The sequence below is a fragment of the Ipomoea nil genome, unplaced genomic scaffold, assembly GCF_001879475.1.
Source record: "Ipomoea nil cultivar Tokyo-kokei standard unplaced genomic scaffold, Asagao_1.1 scaffold0465, whole genome shotgun sequence".
Taxonomy (NCBI): Eukaryota; Viridiplantae; Streptophyta; class Magnoliopsida; order Solanales; family Convolvulaceae; genus Ipomoea; species Ipomoea nil.
Genome location: NW_017616893.1, coordinates 57,569 through 80,873, shown reverse-complemented (window position 1 = coordinate 80,873; position 23,305 = coordinate 57,569). Strand labels below are relative to the sequence as shown.

Genomic DNA, 23,305 nt, shown 5'->3' with positions numbered 1-23,305 from the left:
CGCAATAGACAACGGTTATTAACCGTTGTCTTTTCTACCAACGACAACGGTTTTTTAACCGTTGTCTATTTAGTGTTGTTGAAACCGGTGTTGTTAAAAGTCACGCAATAGACAACGGTTATTAACCGTTGTCTTTTCTACCAACGACAACGGTTTTTTAACCGTTGTCTATTAAGTGTTGTTGAAACCGGTGTTGTTAAAAGTCACGCAATAGACAACGGTTTTTAACCGTTGTCTTTTCTACCAACGACAACGGTTTTTTAACCGTTGTCTATTAAGCGTTGTTGAAACCAGTGTTGTTAAAAATCACGTACATAGACAACGGTTTTTAACTGTTGTCTTTTCTTTAAAAGACAACAGTTATAAAACGTTGTCTATTGGGTGTTGTTGAAACACCCATAAACTGTTGTCTTTTGTAGAAAAGTCAACGGTTTCTAACTGTTGTCTATTGTAAAATAGACAACGGTTTTTAACTGTTTTTCACCTGCTTAAATTATAATCATATAAAAAAACAATTTATCCATTCACCATATGTTGCAAAGCGTAGTTACATAATTGTTCACAAGCTAATAAGGTTCAAAATAACAAGTCAAAAGACTTCCATGACCAATTCTAATTATCATCCAAGTCATAATACTACTACACAAAAAACAATTCCACGAACCAATTCAAGTCCAAATGATCACAACGTTCTAATGACCAAATCATACCTACTCTATATGACTTGATAGAATATCGGCCCATTCAGAACGCACCAGATCAATAACCGCTTTGTCATAATCAACTTGTTGAAACTACATGTAAACAATAAGAAAATAAATTAGTATAGATATAAATAATTTGCAATGAAATGCAAAATAAGTTAGGAGTAATTCGGAAAGCTCTCCAATCTGGAAGGTTATAGTACAGAAAAGCTAGACAAGAAACACTAAAATGGCAACTTGCTAGACAGGAAACGCTAAAATGGCATACTAGAGTCTATTCAAGTAGAGTAAAATCAATGCATTGACAATACTTTCCTAATATGAATACAAATGCTCCCAATTGGCAACTACCATGTGGGATGGATGGCATTTATCAATCTACCAGTCATGTTTTGCCTACTTTCTAGTTTTCTCTTCCTCAAGGCCCAAACAAAACAAAACACATCCTCTATATAATGCCACTGCAACCAAGAACTTGACAATCTGGATTGATGAGAATCCTAATTAGCTCTTTAACTGTATGCAAATACTATCAAGTCAAATATGCTCTATACCAAAGTTGGTTGACTTGTTTCTATATTCTGCCATATTTCCATGAAAAAGATCAAATCTTTGTAATTGAGTATTTATAAGCCGGCAGGATTTTGGCACTTAACACCAAACCACAAAGATTAAGCACACTTTAATTAATCATCAAGATTTCCTTTATCTACCCCGGCCCATGAAAATCAATCAATTTCAGTGATGGAGCTGAACACCAGAGAAGAATTACAATTTAGAGAAGTACGTGCAGAGGATTGAACCAAAGAAAAGGAAATCAAATTTTTGTGCAGCTTTAAAAAATAGAGTATGAATCAAATTTTCAGCAATCTAACATTAATCTATCATAATATATACAATCTAATTCTATCTAAAACACATAATAAACATTTAAATTTTTTTTTAAAATAATTATCTTTTTCATTAGTTTCAACAGAAGATTCTATTTACCCAAAAAACATTTATATAATTGAAAACATGATTCACATACATAAGTTTAGACATGCAAAGCACATGGTAAGAAACTCCATAGTAAAAGATTGAGTTTGAAGGATAAATACTGTAAGCATTTTAGAACCATGTAACTTTAAAAATAATTGCAGAAGAATCATATGACTACATGAGCTTCCTAACCTCCCGGCACAAAAGTAAATTAAGCGAGGCACAGTAAGCTTTTCCTAGTGAGCCAAGCAAGCCTACTGAACTTTCCAACTCATTATTTCTTAATGCGAATATATTCATTAAACATTCAACAAAAATTGTAACTGTAATCATAATAATGATGCATTTCATAAGGAACTCTATTCAGCAGAGCCCAAGCTTGAACATATCAGTATACAAAATAAAAAAATATCAACAGGGAAGAAAGAGAGGTTGAACAAGCTAAGATAAACCAAAGCAAGTGTACAAGTGTACAAGTGTATAAGGATTGTAATACTCCATATCATCTATCCAAAAAGTGACTCCGGAATGTATATGAATAGAATAAATAACCAAATGGGAGGAAATACCTGCTCAATGAGATCTAAACATGCTTGGTTGTCTTGAAATTCAACTTTTCTCCAGTCAATTCTATCCAACTCATATTCCTGTAATCAAACCAACAAGTAATGATACCATTATAATGTGTTCATTTTAAAAAAGATCCAGTAAACTTATGGTAAAAAAGCTCCAGTTTGTGAATGAAGAAAACTATACTAATATCATATCAAAAAATAATAATAAACCCAGACTTAAAATTGGAATAAATTCCTAGATCATACTTCTAGGTGAATCCAACAATCACACTACAACTTAGCGTGTAAAAGTTAATGTTTATTGCATATGTCCAGCTTCACCTAACAGCTTTTGTTCTGTTTACAGACATTAATAGAGGCATCAAAAGATGAAAAAGAACTAGCAATGCAAAACCATAAATGTCTAGAATATTTATGGATCTACCAGTATGTTGCTTTCCCATTGCAAGCGATGTATTTATCCTATCTACAACCCAGTCAAACAAACTTGCATATACAAATTTCGCCAATGCATCTCTTGTATCAATTGCCTAAATGAAGTTAACACACATTATGTTATGGTGAATAAGATCATAATAAATTAGTTCCACTCATATCATCGTAGATATAGATGCACTTCTCAACATTCATGTTATTTGATGGTGCAACTGTCTAAGAAATGTAATTTAGTAAAATTAATCAGACAACAACTTAACATACCTGCTTGTAACCAGCTACCTCGCACAGCCTCAACATAACCACAATGTGTTGTAGAAACCTGCTTTATTCTCAATAATTTCAAATGATCCATATAGATTAACCATTCTATATCGAGATGAGTTCAATCCTTGCCTCTAAATGCCAGGACCTAAGAAGCATGAACCCTAAAACTAAAGCAGATAGAATAGCTTGAATACATTTCCCTATATGCAAAAACAGATGGAATTTGAACTTACCAACTTACCACAATATACGAAATACACAGTAGGTTCCATTCCAGTATAGACTCACTTAGCAGCCTAGCTCCTCTCTCATAAACTAACCTATAATCCACAACTAACCTAGGGTTTAAAAACATTTATAGCTTTCAAATTTGGAAATTCAACGATACAATTCAGAAATTAGGGATTTGGGTAAAAAAAATTGAGGACAAACCCGTCGGAGCTTAACGGCGGGAGAGGAGGCCGGGAAGAGGCATGCCGGCGGTAGAGGAGGCCGGGAAGTGGCGACAGCAGCAGAGGAGGGAAGAGGTGACGCCGGAGGAGATTGGAGCGACGGCGGTGGCTGGCCGGGGAGGGAGAAACGACGTCGGCTGGCCAGGAGGGAAGATGCGATGTTGCTTGGTTGGTTCGTCGGCGTGCGAGGCAGAGGTTTACGCAGAGGCCAGGGAGGGAGAAATGCTGAAGTTTTTTAAATTTTCACTAAGTGTGAGCTGTGTACTGGGAGGGAACAAAAATTTTTGTTTGAGAGGGAAATAAAAAAAAAATTCGCTAAGTGTACTGTGAGGTTTTTTTTATTTATTTAGTTTTTTTTTTTGGAGGAAACATATACTATATACTATGTACTAATATAATTAGGAAAATAACGAAATTTTATTTTAATTTTATAATAAACTTTCGTTTTTTTTTCAAATTAAATAAGTATATTCATGGTTTTATAGGGACCGGGTCCACCTAAACGGGGTATATAAGTATAGAACGGGGTAAGAAAATATTAACTTTATAATTTTATTATCCGGGGCGCTAGACCCAAAATAGTACCGGGTATATAGGTACAGAACGCGAGGTAAGAAAATAGTAACTTTATTACTCGGGGTGTACCGCGTATATTGGTGCAGAACGGGAAGTAAGAAAATAATAGTTTTATTACCTTAGATGTTGCACTTAAATACATAAGTGTTGGTGTCACTTGGTGGGTTTAGCTTAGTTTGTTATGTTAGATTGTGTTAGAAGTATTGGGTTCTATTCTTCTTAGAGGCATCCTTAACTTATTTTATAAAATCGTTGTCTTGGTTTTCACAGACAACATAGAAGCAACCCAGTTATATATCAGTTGTTGCACTTTGACACATAAGAGTTTGTGTTGCTTAGTTGGTTAAACTTTAATCATTATGTTTGAGGTTAAAGGTTTGACTCTTGTTGTTAACATCCTTGTTTTTATTTTATAAAATAATCAAAGACAACGGTTTTTTATAACCGTTGTCTTTGTAGTGTTGTGTATTCTTTTTTTTTTTTGACGATTAGTGTTGTGTATTCAAATACGCTTAAAGACAACATACCAAAGACAACGGTTAAATAAAGCCGTTGTCTTAAACAAATAAAGAACGCGCAACGACAACGGTTATATAAAACCGTTGTCGTTGTAGTGTTGTGTATTCAAGTGCTATTAAAGACAACACATAAATGACAACGGTTAAATAAAACTGTTGTCTTTTATAAAATAATAATGCGCAAAGACAACGGTTTTAAGCAACCGTTGTCTTTGTAGTGTTGTGTATTCTAGTGCGCTTAAAGACAACACACCAACGACAACGGTTAAATAAAACCGTTGTCTTTTTTTTTTTTAAAAGAGTGCACAAAGACAACGGTTTTAAACAACCGTTGTCTTTCTAGTGTTGTGTATTCTAGTGCGCTTAAAGACAACACGCCAACGACAACGGTTAAAAAAACCGTTGTCTTTAAAAAAAAAAAAACGCACATAGACAACGGTTTTAAAAAACTGTTGTCGTTGTGGTGTTGTCTTTTTACAAAATGCACAAAGACAACACACTTATAACAACGGTTAAGTAAAAACCGTTGTCTTTGACAAAAGTGTTGCATCAAAGACAACGGTTTTGGACCAAACTGTTGTCTTTTATACAAAAGACAACACTTTTCTTAAAAACTGTTGTCTTTCTAGTGTTGTCTATGTGCATTTTTCTTGTAGTGTAGATAAAGGACCATTTAGACTCGAAGTTGATAATGAGGATATTTTAGGACTGGAAGTCCATTACTTCATTCCTATTGGAGCACTATTATTGAACTAGAAGTTCCATAATCGCATCAGGCCTGATATTGAATTTGCGATGAAATTACTAGCAACATTTAGTGTTCCCCCTACAATGAAAATTGGAATGGTATTTAACATATCCTCAAGCACCTTCGAGGTACAAAGTTTTTGACGTTTATGTGAGAAACTCATATGTGGTTTTGATGGGCTACTTGGGCACTGGTTCTTTTATTTGATCCCTATGATGCCAAGTCCAAAACTGGTTATGTTATATTTTTACCCCCAATGTCCCATATGAGGACAAATAAGATTGTGTTGCACAAGCAAGTAATAGTTTTGTTAAGGGGAACCTTACAAAACATGTTGCACCTAAGTCTTTCTACACACATGAACTCTAGAAGAGTTGTAAAATTCTTGCTGAGAATGTTTGCCCCACGGAACAATCTTGCAGATATGTTCACTAAGTCTCTGCCTGCATCCATTTTTGAGTAATATGTTTATAAAATTGGGATGCGTAAGCTAAGAAGATTGTTATCTTCAGGGGGAGCGACAACCCCTAGCTGTGCTAGAATGGACAATCTAGAGGACTTTTGATATCCTGAAGATTATGCTACGAAAGCATATGGTTGTACTCTTTTTCCCTTATCTAAGTTTTCCCCACAGGGTTTTCTTAAGCTAAGGTTTTTAATGAGGCAACCGATGTTGGTGCACTTGAGTGGATAGTCCTGAAGACTCTTGAAATCTTGAAGATTATGCCCAGAAGGCTTATATTTGTACTCTTTTCCTTGCTAAGTTTTTTCCCATTGAGTTTTCTTAGGCTAAGGTTTTTAATGAGGCAACCGGTGCAACACATGGATCAACATACTTCGTGTACTCTTTTCCTCGTCTAGGTTTTTCCCACTGAATTTTTCTAGCGAGGTTTTTAACGAGGCATGAGTATAGTTATTTAATGGCCAAGGGGAAGTGTTATAAATATTTTATTATTATGGCCATTAAACTTGTGACCTTTTGTTAGCCTTTACTTATGTTAAAGGATGTGAAAGGTTGTAATCATCCCTATAAATTGAGGGTGAAGGCTTAATGAAAAGATGGTCTCATGTGATTGTGTTCTATACATTGTGTTCTTCCTCTCCCTTTTACTTATCTATTCTATATACTTATATACATACAATCTCCGAGCATTACCGTGCAAACATCACGCGAGAACCAACGAGTTGATAGGCCGAATTACAACAGCAATATTGATAGTTAATTAATTATATATATAGGATTGTCACCTTAGTATTAAGCTAAACTCGGTATTAATTCTATATTGTTTATATAATATGAGTGTGAGTCTTAAAAGAATTGCACCTGGATGTTGAGAATCTCAATTACTCCAGCCCTACACACAATAACAAAGTCACCTTACGGTCGCTTGTAAGTAGTGTTAGAAAGTTAGTTATTTTTGGCATGTAAAATGACTATTTTCAGGCATAGTACTTCCAATTGGAGTCGGATCAAAGTACGTGGTTTCGGGTTCTCTAAAGTGAGTTCTTTAATTCGATATATAATACATTCAAAATTAATAATGGGTGGATGATAAATTGATTCTCAAATATGTACCCATTTGAGCTGTAAAAAATACAGTTGGGAAGGCTTTGAAGAAGCCTATGTTCTACATTAGGAAAAAAATCCAAGAAACAGAGCAGGAGTGGAGCAAAAACACATTGATAGGAGGAATTGAAGCAACCTTTCTAATATTTCTAATGTGCGATTAAGTTCCATACAAAATTAGCTGCTCGCTCAGCTAGTCAGCTACTAATATATTACTTCAAGGTAACCAACCATTTTTATTAGAAAATGAGCTGAGCTGAGCTATCATTTGATTCATTCAATAACTATTTCTGGTAACGTTCCTCCGAAGTTGGATCCATGGTGACTACTTTTTCCACAGCATTCACTCCTAAAACTCTTGCAACAACCCCCAATCTCCAGCTTTTTTAGTCCCTTAAGATGATGATCATGTTCATCATGCTCATGTTGATGATGATGATGTTCATCATGCTCATGTTGGTGATGATGATGTTCATCATGCTCATCATGTTGATGATGATGATGTTCATCATGCTCATCATGTTGATGATGATGATGATGTTCATCATGCTCATGTTGATGATGATGGTGATGATGATGATGATGATGATGTTCCTCATGCTCATGTTGATGATGATGATGATGTTCCTCATGCTCATGTTGATGATAGTTTGAATGATTTGAGCAGTCATGATGACCATGGTCCTTACCTGATTCTATATCTTGAGTGCCCATGGAAAAGCTTGCCTTACCCAACTCCATTTGTGGGTGGGAATTATCATGAGAATGACAGCCCTTCTTGCCGGTAGATTCTGGGCACTGTGACTGATGATCTGTATGGGAGGATTTGCAGTGTTGGTGGGTATGTTGTGAAACAGAAGAACAAGATTTAGTACTACTACTACTACAACATTTGTGTCCATGTTTATGTGTGTGTGAATGCGGTGTTCTTCGTCCTCGGAGAAGGAGCAAGCTGTTGAAGATGACAATCAAGCAAGACCCAACATCGGCAAAAACTGCAGCCCAAACGAAGGGGTGGCCTGAAATGGCCAGTGCCAGAATAGCGGCTTTGATTGTGATTGAAACAATCACATTCTCAATGATTTTCCTTCGAACCCTTCTGGCAAGTTTGATGGCTTTTGGTATCCTTTGAAGGTCATTGGATGTGAGGATAACATGGCCTGTTTCCATGGCAAGGGCTGAGCCAGAGACCCCCATTGACAGCCCAACATCTGCTGTGGCTAATGCAGGAGCATCATTCAGACCGTCCCCTGTCATGGCTGTTATTGCCCCTTCCTTTTTAAATTCTTTGATCAACTTTGCCTTGTCCTCTGGAAGAAGTTCTGCATGAAATGACTCCAAAGCACCACCTAACTGGTAGAATCATTTTTAGCTTTCATTAATACACATGCATGTTCAAAGGTGTTCATGTTTTTATTATAAATATTGTTCAGATTTTGGGATGGGAAAACACAAAAGTTGTTGGGTGGATCGGAGGCCCGTGAAGGGCCGGTCAAGATCAGCACTAGGTGGCTTGAGAATTGTTGGGACTTGGGAGGAAGCCGGTGAAGGGTCAAAGTTCAGCACCAGGCGGCTAGGGGACTGTTAGACAGAGGACTGAAGGGTCACGTCCAACACTAGATGACTAGGGGATTGGTGGGCGGAAGCTGGTGAAGGGCCAAGTCCAGCACCAGGTAACTAAGGCCTAGGAGATTATTGGGTGGAACAAGTGGAAGGGGATTGGTGGGCGGAAGCTGGTGAAGGGCCAAGTCCAGCACCAGGTAACTAAGGCCTAGGAGATTATTGGGTGGAACAAGTGGAAGGGGATTGGTGGGCGGAAGCTGGTGAAGGGCCAAGTCCAGCACCAGGTAACTAAGGCCTAGGAGATTGTTGGGTGGAGCAAGTGGAAGGGGATTGGTGGGCGGAAGCTAGTAAAGGGCCAAGTTCAGCACCAGGTGACTAGGGGATTGTTGGGCAGAAGCTTGAAGAGTCAAGTCCAGCACTAGATAACTAGGGGATTGTTGGCGGAAATTGGTGAAGGGCAAAGTCCAACACCAAATGGCTAGGGGAGGTTTCCGGAGGCCTGAAGGGCCAAGTCCAGATTGCGCCTTCGCTACTAGTTATAGCTTTTGGCGTAGTGATAATGCGCTTAACTTGATCCTAACAAGTGATATTAGAGCAAGTCACGAGTATTGTTGGGTGGAAGCCAATTCCAACACCTGCCTCTCAAAAATGTGGTCATAACATTTTCCATAGTGATAAGCGCGGGATCCTAACACAAACAATCTCTCTAAGTGAAAGGGAAATACAAGATATAGTTTACCTGATCTTGTACATGGACAGCAGCTGCATAGCAGTCTCCAGTAAGCATTACGGTTTTGATGCCCATTAACTTCAGCTCTCCCAGTGCTTCCTTTGCCCCTGTTCGGCAAACATCAGCTAAACTAAAGATCCCAGCTGGAGATGATCCCAAAAAGATGTAGCTAATGGATTTCCCTTCATAGCCATCACCATCTAACTCTGGAACTGATGGAGCTCAATGATGAAGATAGTATTAATCAAATATGTTATGCTAATAATAATAATAATAATATAATGTTTTTGTTTGCAGCTAGCTAGAATGAAAATTAAGGTTAAGTTTCTTAATTTTCACCTGTAGTGCATTGTGCTCTTGAAGAGATTTTCTTGTTTCCTATAAATATCTCCATCCCATCTATTCTTCCATATATTCCTTCTCCAGGAAAATTCTGAAACTGCTCCACCCTCTCAGGCTTGGGTGTAACTGAATGTAAATATGCATAATCAGTTAGAGCAGTAGCCATTGGATGGCTGGACTTACCCTCAATGCTGGATACCCTGAAAAAGCATTGGAGACATTAGTTTCTGCAAATTATTGTTAATAAATTACAATTACTCAGTATATATATTTGTACATTTATATAGCACAAGTGGAGTGGGATCAGGTGCGGACAAGGCTTCAGGTGCGAATATTGTACCAATTCAATACACTGTCAAGTAATTATCAATGCATCGTACAACATTTCCAAATGCACCGTGCACTACTTGATTCTCATTGATTGTCAACTCTGATGCATTTGGAAATGCTTGATGGTGCATTTCAGGAATGCTTGGCCTGATTCCCATCGACAGTCAATTCTAGTGCATTTGCACAGCATTTCCAAATGCACCGTGCACTACCTGATTCTCATTGATTGTCAACTCTGATGCATTTGAAAATGTTTGATGGTGCATTTCAGGAATGCTTGGCCTGATTCCCATTGACAGTCAATTCTAGTGCATTTAAAAATGTTCCGACGCTCCATATCAAAAGTTGACAATTAGCTAGTGTCGGTGCATTTATACTTTCTTGATTGTGCATCCACAGGTTCACACCAGAATCCAACCCTAGCACAACTAGTGCACGCTTACACAAGTTCGCAGAGTATTGTGGTCAAATATAGAGAGTAGTGTATTGTGGTCAATACAGTGGACCATAATCGCTATGGGTGACGTTGAGATTTGAACCCATGACCTTTGATATAGCTTTAAGGAATAAGGGTCAAATAGGCCATTGAACTGCACACAATAATGTAATTAGGCCACTGAACCTTAAAAAACAACAATTAGACCACTAAACTAACAAATTTCATTCAATTAGTCTAATTTACAGGTTTTATAGGTTAGTAACAGGTCACCCAAAAAATTTAAAATTTTTTTAAAAAATTATTATTTAGAAAAAATAAATTAAAAAAAAAAACGTTTCCTCGCTCTGCCGGAGACGGTTAAACTTTTTTTTTTTTATATTATTTTTAAATAATAATTTACAAAATATATTTTAAAACTTGGGTGACCTGTTACTAACTTGTAAAACCTGTAAATTGGCTTAATTGCATGAAAATAGTTAGTTTAGGGACCCAATTGTTGTTTTTTTAAGTTCAGTGGCCTAAATGCATTATTGTGTGCAATTCGATGGCCTATTTGACCCTTATTCCTAGCTTTAATACCAAATGGAAGCATGTGCTCCATCTCAACTAAAAACATAAGCTAATAGTTAGATTGCACATTAATGACTATATATATATAAAATTTGAAAGGTAAGTTAAAGTAAAGTTGTAGTAGTGTGACAGACTAACCAGTAGAGTAGTCTATTGTGGTCAACATGATGGAGAAAAGTGTTGAATTGGGTGACTGAAAATTGTCCCCTTGTGAGGGTCCCTGTTTTGTCAAAAGCCATGATCCTTACTTTAGCAAGAGTTTCCAGGTAGTCTGTGCCTTTAAACAGAAGGCCAGATGTGGCTGCCTTTGAAAGCGCACAAAACATGGCAACAGGTGTGGATAGCACAAGTGCACATGGACATGCACTCACCAAGGCAACCAAAGCCAAGTGGTACCATTCATTTCTATTGTGGAGTTTGAGTGCAGAAGGAAGTATTGCTAAAGCAATACAAATAGCCACAACCGCTGCATATATGCATCATATATATAACAAGTTAGCATGGAAGAAAGTAAAATATTAGCTTTAGAATATCCTATTCAAATGTATGTAATGTTGAACAACTGGTTCATCTTGCATTGTGTACGCTGGTCAAAAAATTGTGTCTGCAGTTGACAAGTTATGTACGTACTTGCAGTTACCAATTTATGTGTCTGACTGTATGTAACTAAATTGAATCCACATAACGTGCTAATTACAGACATAACTACAGACACGGTTACATATTATGTATCTGTAGTTACTATATTATGTGTCAGTAGTTAACATGTTATGTGTCTTCTTTATTTACAGATATAGAAACTGTTAATTGCAGGTACAGAACATGTCAACCGCAGTCACGTAATCTGAAAATTATTTTAGACCAGTCAGGGTCTACAATGTAGGGCAGATCCTGATCCTAAACATAACATACCTGGTGTGTAATACTTGGCTATCTGATCTATGTATCTTTGGGTTTTAGATTTATTGGTCTGTGCTTCTTCTACGAGCTTTGCCATTCTAGCCACCACACAATCTTTAGCCACGGCCGTAGTCTTGATGCTAATGTACCCTGATCACATCCAAGATGGAATACAATAGAAATTGATTAACTTCAAAATTAAACTTTTTACTAAAATTAAAGAGTGAAAGAAGAAAATGTACCATTGAGATTTATTGTGGCAGCCCAAACTGTAGAGTGTTTTTGCTTTGTAACAGGAAATGATTCCCCAGTGAGTGTTTTCTCATCCACTTCGCATTCCCCATCCACAACAACTCCATCAATGGGTATTACTTCACCAGCCTTAACTGCAACAATGCTGTTCAACTTCACTTCATTAGCATTCACTTCTTCCCCACTTTCAGCTAGCAATGCCTTTTGAGGGACTACATTCACCAGTGATGACATTACATCCTTCGCCTATACATACATATTAATTGCATCATCATCATCATGAATTATCGAAGATTACGGGTTTAGGGTACGATGGGTTATTGTCAGGAATTCAGGATCAAACGTTTACCACTACGCCAAAAGCTATAGCTAGTAGTAAAAGCGCAACTTTATTTCCTTATACCGCCACACATTTTCGAGAGGCAGGGTGCTGGGCTTGGCCCTTTATCAGCCTCCGTCCAACAATCTGCCTAGTCACGAGGTGTTAGACTTGGCCTTTTCCGACCTCCGCCCAACAGTTATCTATATTACAAGTTAATTTCCTTCCTTGACATACACAAATTAATTAAAGTTGAAATTAACCTGGTGAGTGGCAGTGGACTGGAGCCATTCAGAAATGGTGAACAAGAACACAATCGTCGCAGCTTCCCAGTAATCACGTAGAATAAGTGATCCTACAACTGGATGGATGATTTTTAAAACATACAACATATCAGATTTTTAATTTGTCACACCCTACTATACATTTGTTACGTTAATTCCAAACAAGTAACATGTACAGATCAGATGGATGAAATACTAAGCTAAGAGACTATAAAGTTTGATAGAACTTAATTTTTTTAAACACATTTACAACTATTTTGACTCAAGAATCCAACTGCCAAAGTTCTATATATATAAGTCAGGGTTCATATAAGAACACCTTTCTTGTAAAAAAATATGGACACATCAACACCCTTCATCTTGAGAAATCAAAGTTTAATAAGATCTTAATCTTATCATTATTAAACTTTCAAGTTTGCAATAATTATAAAATGAACCTCACTCTTAAAAAATTTCAATAAATATAAAATTGACTCTGTATTCTTTTAACACTATAGAGTACAAGTAAAAATACATAGTGCATCTGTTGATAATCTAAAAAACTAAATCCAAAGTTAAACAAAAAAAAAAAAAATTAAATAGTAAAAAGTGAACTCTTAAGTCAAATAGAAAAAAACTAATTCATAAAAACTTAAAAAAGTAAACTCTAAGTAGTGCAATTAACTTTCATATTTTGTGCAATTAATGATAACGTTAGGTATACTATATATCACATTCATACCCTCCAACAAATAGTTTAAATTGTTATTTACAAAAGTCACAAATAACATGTTCTCGTACTTGCAACATTAAATAGAACTTGAAAATTTTGTACTTAAATACAAATAACTTTCTTTAAAGTCAATGACTCAAGCTCTTTTAATTGTTTTGGAAATAGGCCTAACACTGAGTGACAATTCAGAAAATGATTGAAAAACTTTATTAACCATAAACATCTAATTGCACATAGGATATTTGTCAATTAATAGACTTAATTATCCTTTCAAACAACAAGACAATTACAACGTGACATATAAGATAATAATTTTATTTATATTGATCAATAATAAATATAATATCACTAAGAGTCAATACTATCCCACTAAGACTGAAACTTATGATCTTCTATTTAGAAGAGTCATTCCATGTCACTAGATCACAAGATCATTGGCGTACATATACATTTTAATGTATTTAATTTGAAAATGACTAACTTTTGAAAAAGTTAGAAAAAGTAAAGAAGCACAATTGGGTAAGTTGCTATATGACTTCACACTCCAAATTAAAGAGAATTGGGAGGGTTGAGGTGGGTCATATATGACTCATCGTAATGCCTTTTTCTTTTCCTTCAATTCACCAAAGAATTAAAGGCAGCCACTTTCAAAAGAATGTGTTCAATCATTTACGTACAAAATATATAAAAAGACCGACCAATAGGAAATTAATGTTATTGAAAATTTACAAAGTGTTCTATGTTAAGCTATCTGGTATGGCATATATGTATGTCAGATTAGTATGTGAGTATTAGGAAACATCTTTGCTTTAATTAGGTAACAAAATAATTGCTATTTTCCAAAGTGATATGTGACAAAGCAAATCAGGCAAGATCAATGTTTAGGGTAATGCTACTTGCAAGTTGCAATAAATATTTTGTATTAAATATTGTGTTATCTTATCTATAATCTAATTAATTTATAATAAAGATCATTTTTAATAGGAAATGCTTCCCACCTCTACAATTATCACTCTTAAATTAAAAAATTAAAAAATATTTATTTACTTAGATTATTACTAGTCAATTGATGGACTCCAATCCCCAGCCACTTTGAATTAATAAAGAATCTACATATATAATAAAAAAAAAAAAAAAAAGACACATCAAGAAGTGACAATTATTTTTGCCAAGAACTTTGTGATTTGATGACATCATTGAAGTCCTTCAAACGAAAGGTCACAGGTTCGAGTCTTATCCCAAAGTTTACTAGTACGGTACACAACATTTTTCCTTTGAGCACATGTCTATAAGTTCAAAACATGTAATTTAATATGATCACTACTAGAATGCTGAAACTTTTTTGCCCTAAGGAGCTGAGGCTTGATAGACCTGCTTCATTTTCAATTTTGCTTTTATAGCCATATTTATTGCAGCATAACAAGTATTGGTTCATTTTTATTACTATACTAGTATTTTTTATGCGCGATGCGCAAAAAATAGGTGCCCAATATTAATACATTATATTAAAATTTTAAATTTATTTAGATTTTAGATATTTAAATTATTCTAAATAATAATAATAATGTAAATCATTTTTATAAATTTGATATTTATATTTATGTAATAATTAACATATAACTCAAATATTTAATGTGTATATATTATTATTAATGAAGAAGATAAGAAAATATATGGTGGATGCATGTGCATGGTAACAACAGTGGAAAAGATAACAGAAGTTATAACGGTAGGGGTATGTTTGTCCAAAATATTTTAATGTACAACCTTTAGAGCATAATGTACAAAAAAACTTAACAGAAAAAACGGACATAAATCAGGGGTATAACTTTCATTCACACTTATTATGTTTTTAGATTATTATTATTTTAATTATATCAATTAGTTATAAAAAAAAAAAAAGGGAAGGAAAATAGTTAGTTTTTTTTCTAAAACTCAACTATATATATACTCCATATATTTTAATAAATAACAACACCGAGGTGAGATTAGAGGCACCTTCATACCAAAGTCTTTCCAATAACCGAGTCTACATTATTATATTGCCCTAGTATAGTTTCTATTTCCCAACGAAGCAATAGTCTAATAAATAATAAAATCACCACATTACACATACATACTCTCTAGAAGTGCATTCTTTTTTACTTATCAGTATTAATATTCGAAATTTTTTATCTGATCGCAAGTCTAAAGTAAGCACATTCAATTTTAAAATTGAGAAAAAAAAAAAAAAAAAAAAAAAAAAGGTGATTGGTACCTGCAATTAGCATGAGAATGTTGATATCAATATTGAGATTGCGAAGTGAGGCTAAAGCCTTTAGAGTGATTGGAATTGCACCCACCACAGCAGAGACAACAGCAAGCCATTGTAGTGGCTCATAAATGTACTTTAGGAAGGAGAAAAGCAGTAAAATTCCACAGCAAATGGCAAAGGGGCTTGGCCACTTTATCCTCTGTTGCTTCCCACCATTCACTCTTACACTTGCCTCCAACCTTGCTTTGTTTAATGCCCTCACTGCATGCATATACAAACTAACAATTTATATCTCTTCTATTAATAATCAGGCCCGATCCTATCATTTTATATGCCCGAAATATGGCATTAAAAATTGGCACTACCTCTGAAGTTAACATATAAGTTCATACCTAAAATTTAAATTACATAAGAAAATAAAAAATACTAATATAAAGTAACTAGAAGCAAGATTCACAAATTTTTAACAATTTTAGATACATAATAATAATTATGAAAAAAAAAAATCTAGGTGCTTTTCTAAATGCAAAATAATAAATAACTGCAAATACATTCATAAATAAATAATTATAGTTTGTAAAATAAATAAACGATTTAAAATCAATAAACTTACAAACAATGGTATCATAATAAATAATAAATTAATTATTAAAACAATTTAAAACTTACAAAAATATGGAGATCTAAAAATCTTTTTGATTGGAGACAAAAAAAAAAAGATTCAAAACACGATAAATATATTAATAACAAAACATAGAATATAATTAATTGGATAAAATAATAGTTTAAATAGAAAACATATAATAAATTGTACATCTTCTATGATTTTATTTTCTAAAATGTAAGGAGAAACTTTATATAAAAGTGTCATCAAGAAGAATTGACCATTGACCATTTAACCTCTGACATACTAAATACATGGTCTACCAACTAAGCTATTTTAATTTCACTTAAATTTTATGTACATTCTTTACTTATACATTTATGTACTCTATATATATAGGGAGGGGGGAGAAAGGTGGATCCCCTCCAAGCATTGGCCCAGGGCCCAATCTGTCCTTGCCCCATGCCAACTCTGTATATAATTTATATCTCCTAAATTATGCGCGAAGTGATGATTTTAGTCTTCAGGGACTATTTCTGTCATCAATATCTCACTTAATAATGTGACTGATTTAGTCCTTTTGAGACTAAAATTGACACTTTGCGCATTACTTAGAGGTTAAAGATGGCTACATATATAATTAAGAGGTTAAGTCTGTAACATAGGCATTACTGAATGACCAAAAATATAGTTTTCAGAAAGAAAATTTTACTCTATTAAACAGATTGAAACATTTAATTATGATTTGCCTCCCCACCCATTAATAGCCTAAAAGTGGAAAATAATATTTGATTATATTTTAATATTTGCATAGATTTTTAAAAATATTTTTATTGGAGATAATGGGTAGAGTGAAGGATTTTTACATTCACATGACATTCCTGAGTTGGAGACTAGATTTTGTTGCTTGTTACTATCTAACAGTAACGTAACACAATATATTAGAGTGAAATTAAAGTAACAAGTATATAAAATCTACTGTCATAATCATTTGAACTATTTTTGGAAAATTCTTGTTTCACCTTATTATTATGATATATTTATTCATACCAAATCATTTGTTATAATTAATATATTTTGTAAATATGCATTTGTAACAATAATAATTAATATAATAATAATAATAATAATAATAATAATAATAATAATAATAATAATATCTTGTTGTTGTTGTAGCATCCCGTATGATGGGTTTATTTGATCAATTTGTTATAAATTTGTCAACTCATAGGTAATTAACGTATACGGAAGGATCTTAAAAAAAAAAAAAAAAAAAAAAACCCGTATACGAAAGGTTATATGGAAAACACGTTGCACTTTTCAAAAGTTAATACAAGATGCACAAAAAATTTCGCACGTAAATTTTTTCCTTTTTCAGGAATAAGAGAAACTCATAGCCTCTATTTGAAAGTGTGTATTGAGTGTAAATATTGTATTTTTTTTTGTGATCCTAACTCATAAAGAACTACAATGAGATAAATCAGCATAGATTGTCTATAGCTGACTGGCTCAAATCAAGAAAGTTCATAGGTAACTCACACATAATTTTTACTCTCTAATATAACTTTAGAGTTAATTACTGAAATAGTCTCTTGAGTATAATGAAATTACCAATTTGGTTATTGATTATTTTTTTTTGACCAATTAAGTCCTTACACTTTAAAATTTTTTAACCAATTTGGTCCTATGCTTGTTTTGACGTTAGACATCGGTTAACTCGAGACCAAATTGGTAATTTCGCTATAATCAATGGACCATTTTAGTAATTAACTTTTCGGAGAAAATGGTGTATGTGATGACCGAAATGGTCACTTGACTATAGAAAAATTACAAATTTGATCTCGAGTTAACATATGCCTAACGACAAAAACCAACATAGGATCAAATTAGTTAAGATTTTTAAAGTTGAAAGACTTAATTGGTCAAAAAAATAGTCAATCACTAAATTGATAATTTCATTATAGTCAATGGACCATTTCGGTAATTAACCCTATAACTTTATTTGATTAACTTGTGATAAAGATTGACAAATTCACATAAGAAGAATATTTGTGTAAATAGACTTTTCTTTTGTAATAAGCTATGGATAAAAAATACAATGGAGTCAAATATGTGAGCAAAATAGGTAATAATGACAATGTAATATAGGAAAAAAATAATTGATTAAAAAAAGGGAGAAGCTTTCAACGTAACGGAATTTCATAACAACGCACCAAGGGCATGATTAATTTAAAAAAAAAAAAAAGTAAATAATTAGTATGGCACCAAAATTGCTTTCAAGCCAGATATATATACATTATATACTCATGTTGTTGGGTCACAAATCATCAATCACTAATAATATGTACCCGCCAAGAACATGTGGATCATGTTATCCCCATAAAAAAAGCTACTTTTTAGCTACGTTAGAAATGCACAATAACAACTTTTATTTTTATAAAAATAACCTTTTATATATATATAAAAAAATTATTACTCGATTGTTACAATTTTCATTTTTAAAACCAATTAAATTATATCAATGATTATTGAAAATAGACCACCTTTAGTTGTATAGATGACTAAAAATATTTCATTTTTAATAGTTTAGAATTTTGATTCTTTAACTAAAAATATGTGAAAACAAAATTAATAAGGGTGTACCCAAGGTTTCCACCGTCGGTCACAGTAACTAATTTCCTCGCTAAATTATAGACATTTCTTTTGGGTGAAACAGCTAACCTAGAGATTTAAGGTTACTACATACACAAAGCCAATGATCGAACCTTAAAAAATAATTTATACCTAACTAGAAGATTTTATCCTCGAAGATTTTGCTATTTTGTAATCTAAATATTATAAAATAAGATATGATAAAATTAAAATTATATTAATTAGGTAGATGCAATCTCGTAGGAAAAGGGGAAAAGAAAAAGGAAAAGAAAAAGAAAAAGAAAAAGAATCAAAGCTAAGTATCAAAATGGAATTCACGATATGATATTGTTGTTTTATAAAGTTTAGATCATATCATTGATGAATTGTGCCTAAATTCTTTTTTTTTTTTTTTTTGGTAGGGATTGTGCCTAAATTCTAGCTTCATTCCAAAGCTCCTTTCCCTTGCAAATTGCAAAAAAAAAAAAAAAAAAAAAAAAAAAAAAAAAAAAAAAAAAAAAAAAAAAAAACCTTTATTCGACCAACCTAACTAGGATTAATCTACTTGAAGGACAATATAAATTTCGTATTCAAGTAATTCATCTTAAATTTTCTTGTTTGATAAAACAACCCTGAAAACGATTCATCGCTAATATTTTAATTTTTTTAAATATAATTTTAATTAAAGGAGGAAAAGTTTAATGAGAACAATATATCACCCTTATACTTATTATTCTAATTTAATCGTTACTATTTTAATCACTCGGATCTCACTATTTTTTTTTTCTTTCTTTTTTTAAAGGAGCCTTGCAATATTGCATGTTATAAGCTTATGCCAAACGTACACGGAAGTAAACAAAATAACTAAAAACGTAATAAAAATTGAAACTGTATAAAATAAATAAGATTTAATTCCATTTTTGTCCTAGATTTATAGGTGACAGTCAACTTTTAGTCATTTAAAACATCCACTTTCGATCCTAGTATTATTGTGGCATGATTATTTTTGGTCCTTCATTAACAAAACAGTTTAAATTTCGTCAAATACAAGAACATTTCAGTCTTCAATTTTAATTTTTTCAAAAAAATAAACATAAAAAATATAACGGGTCAACCTACTTTGTATATATATATATATATATATATATATATATATATATATATATATATATATATATATATATATATATATATATATATATATATATATATATATAAAGATCAAAATTTTCTTGTATTTAACGGCATTTCAATGATTTTCTTGACGGAGGACCAAAGATGGTCATGCCACAATAATACTAGGACCAAATGAGGATGTTCTGATAAAAGAAGGACTAAAAGTGGACTGTCACCTATAAATCTAGGACCAAAAATAGAATTAACTCAATAAATAAATACGTAATAAAAATTAAAACTGTTTTTTTTCTCGTGATTTATACACTCACAAATGCTCTATTGGGTGGGGGTGTGGTGGGTCATTGGATTCCACTTTTTTGGGAGAAAAAAAATACTACATTCCTACAAATCCAACCAACTTTTTAAAGTGGGCCCAATTTCACATCACTTTAAAAAATTAATATCTTTGTTTCTCAATAAATATTATTTTCTGTTCAACATTATTAATTTATATCAATATATAAATTACATTAAATACTAAAAATAATAAAAATGAAAATCTAAACACATACAGAGTAATTTTTTAAATAAATTACTTTTAAATATTAAAAATAGTTGTACGGAATAATTCGTGTGATACTACAAATTTTTCTTTTATCTAAAATAATTCAGTGTTATTAATTTGAATTACGACTTAAATTGTAAAACTAAATGGAACCTTACAAATTCGAACTAATTGAAATCACTACACAAAAAAACAAAACAAAAAACATAGTAAAAATTACAAAAGATATATATAAAAAAAATATCAGGTCGGCAGCTTTTGCTGCAAAAGGTAGCAAAAGCCGCCAACAGCAAGCTTGCTGCAGTTGCAAATCTAGCTAGGCAGTGGAGAAAAGCACGGAAGATATATGGGTGGGGGTGATATGGGCAACAAAAATGAAAGAAAAAAAAAAGTAGTAAATTAAAAAAAAACATTTTGATTAGTAGTGTATCTATCTCTTACCAATCTGGTGGTCTGAGATGAGGAGAGAGTCATGGATGACGATGACAGTCTTGGACGGGACGATGACAGAAACCTCTTTAACTCCGTCGAGAGGCTTCAGAATCTTGTCTATGATGGGAACCTCGGACGTGCAACAAATCCCCAGAACATCTAAGTAGGTCTTGGTCAGATGTTTTGTTGTGGTAGTGTTTTTGGTGCTGTCAGTTGCAGTCATTTTTTCTGGCTGGCTTATAATACTATGCACAATTAGTGAGAGGGGGAAAGAGAAGAGGTGTGTTGTTAGCTGGCTTTGTTAAGGTAGTTACGAGGTTCGAAGAGTGAGGAGATGAATGATAAGTAGTAGAAGAAGAATTTTTTGTTGATAGATGCATGGATTGGATCCTAAGGTTGGGACCTGATTTTAAACGCATATATATAAAGGAGAAAACTTAATGTGTATGACAACAACGTTTTCAGTTTTGTGTGTACATACAAAATTTGTGAGCAATCCCACATTTAGTCCACAATTTAATAGTGCTACATTTGTTTTTTTTCCATAATTGCATTATTAGAGCATCACCAACGGCTATGGACTTTGTTAGGTTTTTTTCATGCCCCATAGGAAGGAAATAAGGAGAGAAAAAGGACGTGAAAAAAAAAGAAGAAGAAAAAAAAGTGAATAAAAAAATAATAATAAAAGCAGTATTAACGCGCTCAGAAGACGCATGCAGTACGTGTATGCACCCGTTAGACGTGCCGAAACACCTACCAGGTCAGATTTGCCTTTGTTTTCTAACTTCATAAATATGGACCCCACAAAAAATCAAGCTTAGTTCAATTTTTTTTCTCTCTCTCTCCTCTCTTCTCTCCCCCTCCAAATCATCATGATCTCTCGTCCATCAAAAAATAATAAAAAAAAAACTCCTTAAAAACCCCTATTGTACATGCTTTTATATTTAGTCCTCAATCATCTACGCTCATATATAAATGATTTAATAAAGGAAAAATGGGTCATATATATAGACCGTAAATTTTATGCGAGTCAACCAGACTTCTAAATTTTTAAAAGTTAGAGTTAATACCCAAAATTGTCCTCGACTATAGTGGTTTTTCTCAATTTCGTCCTAAACGACTTTGGTGACCTAATATCGTCCCAGACTTTTGTGTTTCGCTCAATTTAGTCCTCCATTTGTTATTCCGTCAAATTGGTGTTAAATTAAGGGACAATTTAGTAATGTCAATATTGATCTCTCTTTCCTTTCAACTTGTGAAGTGCGAAATTCCTCTTTCTTGTACGAATTACACCCAGAATTACTCCCGGACCTACAAATCAAATTTTATATTCGGAGTTTTAGGAGTAATTCGTAAAAAAAAGGGGGATTTCGCAGTTCACATGTCTATGAGTAAAGAGATGTCAATATTAAAATTACTGAATTGTCTATTTATTTAACACCAAATTGACAGAATAACAAATGAGGGACTAAATTGAGCAAAAACACAAAAGTCTGGGACTAAATTGAGCGAAACACAAAAGTCTGGGACGATATTAAGTCACCAAAGTCGTTTAGGACGAAATTAAGAAAAACCACTATAGTCGAGGACGATTTTGGGTATTAACTCTTAAAAGTTACAACTAAACCTATTAACTCATAATTATTTTATATAAAAATAAATAAATAAATAAAAATCATGGGCTTAACCCAGGATCGGCCCACAAGAGGCTCAAGGTCGACCCAAGTAATTTCAGGGCCGGTCCTAGTTCGTACTAGCCTAGGCTCAAGGGCAAATTATTGTGTGGACCATGATCCACACAGTGTTATGTGCACCATAACAAAAAATACATTTTTAATATACTAAATGTACATTATTTTTGTACTGAATGTACATTATATAATATAATGTACACTCAGTACACAAATAATGTACATTTTTTAATATACTAAAAATACATTATTTTTATACTGAATGTACATTATTTTATAGTATACAAAATATGGTCCACACAACTTCGTTGAACCATGGTCCACACAATAATGATTGAGGCTCAATACCGCCCCAAGCCTAGACTTTCCTCTAATAGAACGCAAAATATCTTATGAGACATCTCACGAATCTTAATCCGTGAGGTAGATCATATTTTTTTCATAAGTGTTACACTTTTGCTCATAAGTATGACTGAGTACAATTTTTTCATAAGTAGCTCTTCAACTCCTAATATTACATTTTAATTTAAAATTATTACATTTTTCATCAAAAGTATCACTTTTTTTTATATATAAATAACAATTAATCAATTACTATTACATTTTTTCTTATTAGTAATTGTTCAACATTTAAATATTATATTTTGATTTAAAACTATTACATTTTTTTCACAAAAGTAATATATTTTTCTTTATAAGTAACAAATAATTTAATTATAATTAGTATTACATTTTTCAACATAAGTAT

At 33.0% G+C, this 23,305-nt stretch overlaps 1 protein-coding gene and 1 long non-coding RNA gene across 2 annotated transcripts; both read right to left on the bottom strand.

Annotated features, from left to right (window-relative positions):
- Positions 1 to 1,392: 1,392 nt before the first annotated feature.
- LOC109173143 lies at positions 1,393 to 2,737 on the bottom strand. The gene is made up of 4 exons (XR_002052854.1): positions 2,685 to 2,737; positions 2,535 to 2,596; positions 2,255 to 2,332; positions 1,393 to 1,454 (listed from the first exon to the last, which is right to left on the bottom strand). It is a non-coding gene; the product is annotated as an uncharacterized LOC109173143 (long non-coding RNA).
- A 4,359-nt stretch (positions 2,738 to 7,096) lies between these two features.
- On the bottom strand, positions 7,097 to 21,284 carry LOC109173034 (putative inactive cadmium/zinc-transporting ATPase HMA3). The gene is made up of 10 exons (XM_019322295.1): positions 20,876 to 21,284; positions 15,522 to 15,779; positions 12,532 to 12,629; positions 11,940 to 12,195; positions 11,710 to 11,847; positions 10,936 to 11,263; positions 9,456 to 9,658; positions 9,126 to 9,328; positions 7,560 to 8,176; positions 7,097 to 7,523 (listed from the first exon to the last, which is right to left on the bottom strand). Exons 1-10 carry the CDS (start codon positions 21,087 to 21,089, stop codon positions 7,097 to 7,099), a joined length of 2,742 nt encoding a protein of 913 aa, XP_019177840.1. The 5' UTR covers positions 21,090 to 21,284.
- Positions 21,285 to 23,305: the final 2,021 nt, after the last annotated feature.

What these genes read in the sequence shown, in the direction of transcription:
- LOC109173034 (XM_019322295.1), bottom strand. Translation starts at nt 21,089, where the DNA reads ATGACTGCAACTGACAGCACCAAAAACACTACCACAACAAAACATCTG. An exon ending in CATTCTCATGCTAATTGCAG is followed by an intron (nt 12,630 to 15,521) that starts GTACCAATCACC and finishes TCATCCATCCAG; the next exon opens with TTGTAGGATCACTTATTCTA. An exon ending in CTGTCCATGTACAAGATCAG is followed by an intron (nt 8,177 to 9,125) that starts GTAAACTATATC and finishes TGATTCTACCAG; the next exon opens with TTAGGTGGTGCTTTGGAGTC.